The sequence below is a fragment of the Nannobrachium achirus genome (assembly GCF_963921795.1).
Source record: "Nannobrachium achirus genome assembly, chromosome: 11".
NCBI classification, from domain to species: Eukaryota; Metazoa; Chordata; class Actinopteri; order Myctophiformes; family Myctophidae; genus Nannobrachium; species Nannobrachium achirus.
This window is the reverse complement of record NC_137820.1, coordinates 37799241-37806033: the sequence shown is the minus strand read 5'-3', so window position 1 is coordinate 37806033 and position 6793 is coordinate 37799241. Positions and strand designations below refer to the sequence as shown.

The 6793-nt window shown below is 43.9% G+C and overlaps 1 protein-coding gene across 1 annotated transcript; it reads right to left on the bottom strand.

Moving 5' to 3' along the window:
- Positions 1–4984: 4984 nt before the first annotated feature.
- On the bottom strand, positions 4985–6504 carry szl (sizzled; the record flags this gene model as incomplete). Its single annotated transcript, XM_080736355.1, has 4 exons — positions 4985–5298; positions 5706–5798; positions 5937–6103; positions 6272–6504. The coding sequence occupies 4 exons, from the start codon at positions 6502–6504 to the stop codon at positions 4985–4987; spliced, it is 807 nt and encodes a 268-aa protein (XP_080592481.1).
- Between the last annotated feature and the right edge of the window lie 289 nt (positions 6505–6793).

Genomic DNA, 6793 nt, shown 5'->3' with positions numbered 1-6793 from the left:
CATTGTTGGACGCCCCACAGGGGCCACATGGGGAGAGAGAGACACACACGTAGCCCCCGGGACTGACCTGGTAATCGGCCGTTTAAGTGGAAGCCTTTGTGTCCCCAATAGGGGAGTGAAGAGCGTGTCCAAGCCTGTTATGTGCTCCCTAGAGGTGGTCTGTGTGCAGATTTGTCGTACAGATTAAAAAGGCAACGCTGAATGGTTCGGATAAATCGTCCCACTTGACTTTTGTTGTGCGTGCACCTGTGAGTGAAGCAGCGTGGGATTGGCCCTCAGAGTTCACCAAATCCCTTTTTCCCCTGGCGGAAAGGCCTTTCTATGCTCTCTTTAGTCACCCCATTTTGTTAAATTGGACAGATTGGTAGAGAAAACCCCAGGAGTTGAAGAATGAGTGATAAAGAAAGTGTGGCCGAAAACAAGTGTCATCTTGAGGATTGAAAAGCTTGTTGATTTGGTACAGTTTGGCGAAAGTGCGAAAGTTGTGGATGCATTTCAGTTTTTTTTCATGTGAACAAAGCATTTAAAAAAAAATGCTTTTAACCCTACACTTGAATCCTATATACTATCCTATACCTACTTGACCGGTGTTCCCCACAGCTCTGTTCTTGATCCGCTCTTTTTCCCCCCCAAAATGATATGCATTTGGCCACGGACCCCCATCTCAAAATATTTCGTTCCAGGGATGCCCCAGAAGAAAAATTTGAGTTACAAATGTTCGCTTAAAAAATACATATATTCAAAGGTCCTCAGTGTTCTTTAATAAGAAGCCTTTTTATCCGATCATTTTCTTTGTTTCCTTGTATTTCCCGGTGTTCCCCCCATGCGCACCAACCCGATCTATGGATCGATCGATCGGACGATCGGATAAAAAGCCTTCTTATTAAAGAACACAGAAGATACGGGTAATTATATGCCATACTGTATTTAGATAGGTGTGAGACTTTATTAAGCACTTTGTTTGTGAAATCTGAATGTTGGTGTAGTTGTAGGGGGCTAAATAAGTTGCTCTGCCCGAACCCATGTAAACCCGGGAACATGACGGTCAGGGCCTGGTCTCTATGACCATGTGTGAGCTACGAAGGGCTGAAATCGCTTTGGGAAACCCGGCCAATGAAAAGGTACCTGTTTACCAGGGGCTACAAGTAACAATGCATTCACACAGCAATTGTCCCGTCCCGTCCCGTCCCCACCCCCGATTTGACCACACAGAGGAAGCCAACCTTTCAATGTGGCCCGGCGGCACCAAATCCCGCCGAGGGATCCTGAGGAGGGCTGTGTTCTCTGACGACCAGCGGAAGGAGCTGGAGAGGACGTTCCGGAGACAGAAGTACATCAGCAAGACGGACAGGAACAAACTGGCCGCTCACCTCAGCCTCAAGGAGTCACAGGTACTGTATATGTTCACCTTTACTATCGCACTACGGTTAGTTCTCATACCTGTTCATGTCAACCTGTGTTTGTTTCGTCGACTAAAACTATGACGAGAATGTTTTGTCGTCTACAAAATAAATAGGCGCCTACTATGATGACTAAAACGTAGATGGCCTTTATTTCGTCAACAAATAAAACCTAGGCTAAAAAGAGATCCAGTAGAACTAAAAGACAAGTGATTTTATCTTTGGTTGCACTCCGTGTAAAATCAGCCATTACGACACCATCAAAGCCTGGCAAAATCCATTTTAGCCGACAAAATCAACTTCAGATTTAGTCGACTAAAATCGTATATTTAATTGACTAAAACTAGACAAAACTAAAACTTTTCAGATGACTAAAATATGACTAATACTAAATTAAATTTAGCCTTGCGGTCCAGGCACCTCGCTAGGCTGCAATGCCTGACAGTGTATCGCGATTAGAGTCCTGATCCCGATGACCTTTTTGCATCTCAATCAAAGAGTCAAACAATCCCAAAACAGAAAAAAAGGGTCTGCAGTGCTCGGAAGTCCAAAAAAGTATAATGAAGGTGCTCTTTGATAGGGGACTCAAAACATGTATTAAAGGGGGGAAAACAAGGTGAAAGTGCTTTAAAAAAGCCTTCATTGAGATGACTATTTCATCATTGAATTTTGTTTTAAAAGCTATGGCAGGGATAACCCAAGCGTAGCGGCCTCACAGCCTTCTTCAGTGTATGGCAATCCCAAAACGGAACCCTAATGTCTCTCCGTCATCCTGGTATACATAATATAGGTGAAGATCTGGTTCCAGAATCGCAGGATGAAGTGGAGGAACTGCAAGGAGAAGGAGGTCCAGAGCAGCGCGCGCTCTCCCATGGACGAGCTGATGGCCCAGGGCCTCTCTTCTCCAGAGGAGGAACCGTCTTTAGACGTGCCGTCTGTCAGACCGTCGACGTCTTCACACAACAACACTGCCAGGGAGAGGCAGAGACAGAGGGAGTCCTCCTCGCCGGCTGGTGTCTCCCTGCGCTATAACTCCTCCTCCTCCTCCTGCGTCCCTGGAAACACCTGTACTCGTGCTGAGACTCTGGCGCTTCCGCAGAGCCCACACTGAGATTTGTCTTGTAATACAGTGTGTCGTCGCTGTCGGAAACCTCGTCTCCATATGGAGACGAGGTTTCCAACACAGAAACCGAGCTCTTATCTCCACTGTATTATTGTTTTTGTATATTAACGCCCTACTTGATCATACATACTACGTCACACAAAAGTATCAAAAGTTGCAGATCAGATTCTGCAACCAAGATCTGCCACCATTGATACTTGAAGTTTAATCCTGAAATGTAGGCCTACAGTTTTCCAGCCGACAGAGGTGATATCGTCGCCGTCGGGTGGAAACCTTGTAGGTACAAAAAACGATAACTAATAATAAGTTGAAGTATACAGAGATATGAGTTTTTTGCACTGACAGCGACGATATACTTATTCAGAGCAGCTTATACAGTGAGTGAGCTGGTAGGGTTTCAGTGAGTGTGCCACTCAACTAGGACATTCATTGTTGATGGACTTGGACATATTAGCTGATTATGACCATCAAACTATGGCAGAGAGAGAGAGAGAGAGAGAGAGAGAGAGAGAGAGAGAGAGAGAGAGGTCAATCTAACACTCATTATAATCGTTGCATATCGATGCATTTGTCTTGTTGGGTGCAGGAAGAGTGGCCAGTCTATTTTGAATAGCCAACGTATAAAATATGGATAACGGGGTTAAAATGCTTGCGATGCTGTATTAACACATTTGCTGGGGACCCCCTGGAACCCCCTCAAGGACCCCTGGGGGTCCCCGTACCCCACATTTGTAGAACCAGTGCTTTACACTAAAGCTTTGTTCATTATTAAAATGTTTTTTATTCTTCTTTTTATTAAGTCAAATCTTACTCCGTATATTTTGTACTTTTCTATTTTCTTTTGTTTATTTTGATACCTGTATCAACTGTAAATAAAATCTTTCAGGAAGCCCTGCTTTCATTGACTCGTCTACATATCTAGATATTTAATCCCCTGAACATGTACTGTTCAGTGACAGTGGTGTAAACAAGTAACTAGTAAGTACATTTACTCAAGTACAATTTTGAGGTACTTTTACTGTAGTGGAGGTCTTCCAAATTCCAGTACTTATACTTCTACTCCACTACATCTCTACAATGGAAAGGGATTTAACATTGTTCTCGTTCAGTGGTTTTCAACTCTTTTCATTTCAAGGTCCATTCGAATATGTATTTGGCATTTGAGCCACAGACCACTATTTGATGAGATTTTGCCTCTCAGACCCAAAACGTACAATATTTTGTTATCCTTGGATAAAGATTTTGTCCACATTTCGATGCCGTATTGATGTGGTGCCATAGAAGAGAAATCATAGGCTATAGTTCTTATACATTTACATATTTAGGTAATACTGCAGAATTGTAGACAATGCTAAATGCACCATTAGCTCCACATCCAGATGCATACATTAATGTTCTTTTTATTTATTTATATATTCAGCATTATCCAGAGAATCTTTCTCGTTTGCAAAGTATGCAGAGCATACCTCCAGCGTTTAACAGCTCGTAACAGTGTGAAATTAATTGAACCTAATTTGAACCTATATAGCTGCTGTAATGAACATTTTTATTTAAACCTGTTGACTGGTCCATCAGATATGGGGCCCCTGGGCAGAGGTCATATGCCTAACGAATTATTAATTATTTGCTAAAATGTATAGCCCTGCAGTACGTTAATCAAAAAGACCATTGGAGACTCTACACACCATAACACTGACATATTAGAGTAAATACATATTTATTGTCATCGTTCTGTCAAATCAACAGACTCTCATAAATACAGAACTATCCACATATAATATATTATTTAAAATAGTTGACATTACTATATACAAATCATTAGTGCATTCCAATACCATGTGCCATCAGGCAGATGGATGTGATACTGTGAAAGAGCCGCTAGATGGCAGCAGAGGGTATCTTTCTATAAGAGTCCAGCTCTGTTCCGATACCCTGAAGCTCCACTAGTTCAGAGGTTCGTTTTCAGGCCCCAAAATAATTATATTTGAACTGGGAATCCCCCACCATGATAAGAACTTGGAATGTGGGAGTTGAGACATTCAATTTAGTTCGACTCTGTTCCACAGATAATTGTGAAAATAGCAAATTTACAAGGTCACGAGGCGTTTTGAGCTTGTAGATCAGCCATTTTTTAAAATCATGGCTCTTTCTTATATTATTTGGCCAATGTTTTACCAGGTTTTATAGTGCAATTTGTTAATTACTTTTGATAATGGCAGTAATAGACCTTTTCCTTCTTTGTTTAGGCACTAAAAAGGTCTTAAAAGTCTTTAAATTGTCACTTCACTGTCATCTGGGGACCCCCTCCCCCCAAAAAAAATATAAATATAAATATAATGAAATAAATAAAATCAGGACCACAGGTTGAGAACTGCAGCTACAACACATTCATTTCATCTTCTCTCTTGGCTTTTGACTCAAAGTTCATTGAGCTGAACAGAAGCATCATCATCACGTCCATTCAGCATCTATGGTGCCTCCACTTCTTGGTGGCCACGGCGATGTTGACGTCCTTCTTGTGCCAGGGGAAGAGGCGGGTGAGGCGCACGCTGCCGTCGCGCTGCACGCTGCCCGTGAGCAGGTAGAGCTGTGCCCGCCCGGGCCGGGGCACCAGCGTGTTGGCACAGCGCAGGTTGATGAGCAGCCACTGCTGCAGCAGGTGCTGCGTGTCGTAGGGGAGCAGGGGCCCCTGGCGGATGAACTCCACGTGGCCGTCGATCTCAAACTCAGGGTCTCCCATCGGCAGGCGGCGGCGATACAGCTTGGCGGTCACGGCTGTAGAGAGAGAGAGAATGAGTCAGTGACTTGAATGAGGATGTTTTTTCCCACTATATTTCATACATCAGTGTTCATTTAGTCGTCTACCTTTTTTCACAGACGAAAACGAAATAAAAGCCAAGCTATGATGACTCAAACTAAATATATTGTGACACGTTGTGAGCTTGTAGATCGTCTATTTTCAGCATCCAACCAAGCGTAAAATCAGCCATTACGGCACCATCAAAGCCTGCCAAAACACATTTTTGTCGACAAAATCAACTGTAGATTTTGTTGACTAAAACTAGACTAAAACTAACTTTTCAGATGACTAAAATATGACGAATACATTTATCAAAAATATATTCATAAATACATGTGCAAAATTTACATTCAACTAAATCACATTATGCGGTGCTGCTTACCAAAGTCATGCTGACACAAGGCATCCAGAACAGTTTTCTTTGAAGGAGAATGAACCACCGATGGGCAATTTTGACATGCAGGTTTCGGCAAATCTGTAAAAATAGAGAAAACACAAGACGACTTTAGTTAGTGGAGGCGATAATGAGCTAAATATGTTGATATATCTAAATTCATAGAGGGAATTCTCTTGGAAAATCTTAAATGACATGTTACATTAACATCGAACATACCTTTGGCAAAATGGCTGAATTTGGGATGGGGGGACAGACACGTGTCTTCCTGGTCGGGGAAGCGGTCACAGTCCAGGACCTCAGGCCAGGCGTGTCCCTGACAGGCCAGCACGGGGGCACAGCTGTCCCTGACCGCCACACACAGGTTACGGCACGGCTGGACAAACCTGGAGATAATAAAAATGCAACCGTCAGACATCGAGTAACAGATAATTGAAGTTCACTAGACTAAAATGTAAACATTTCAGATGACAAAAATATAAATCAAAATGTGCTCGTCAAAATTAACACCGGAACAGAACAACAAATGCAAAGGGTACAGAAATCCTCCTTACGTGTCAAGGCAGACGGGAGCGATGAGAGAGCACAGGAAGTCCTGGGCCTGGGGGTGACAGCCGCTCTGCAGCAGGGGCCTCCAGTCCTCAGAGCGGGGGACCACCTCCAGCTCCAGGCTGCTGTGGCCCAGCAGGTTGGGCAGCCTCATCTCCGAGTAGCCCACGTCCTTGCAGATGTTCATCTGCTCCGGGATGGGCACGCAGCGGGTCGACTGGCCCATGTCGAAGGCCATGGGCACCGCCGGATGCGCCAGTGCCGAGAGGAGAGCCACGACCACGGTGAAGGAGAACACAGCCATTGTAATAATAATACTAATCTAAGTCCTTGTAGTGCTGGAGCTGTAGTTGGGATGCAGTTCTGCTGTGGCTGCTGCTGGCAGGGGAAAGAATGAATGCTCCTCTGCTGGCTGTCTTGGCCCCTTTATACCCCGTATAAGGCCAGCCCAGCCCCATCAGTCAGTTAGTCTGTTATCAAGTACCTATCAAAAGACGCTGTTTTTGCAGACACCGGCTTGTTTTGTG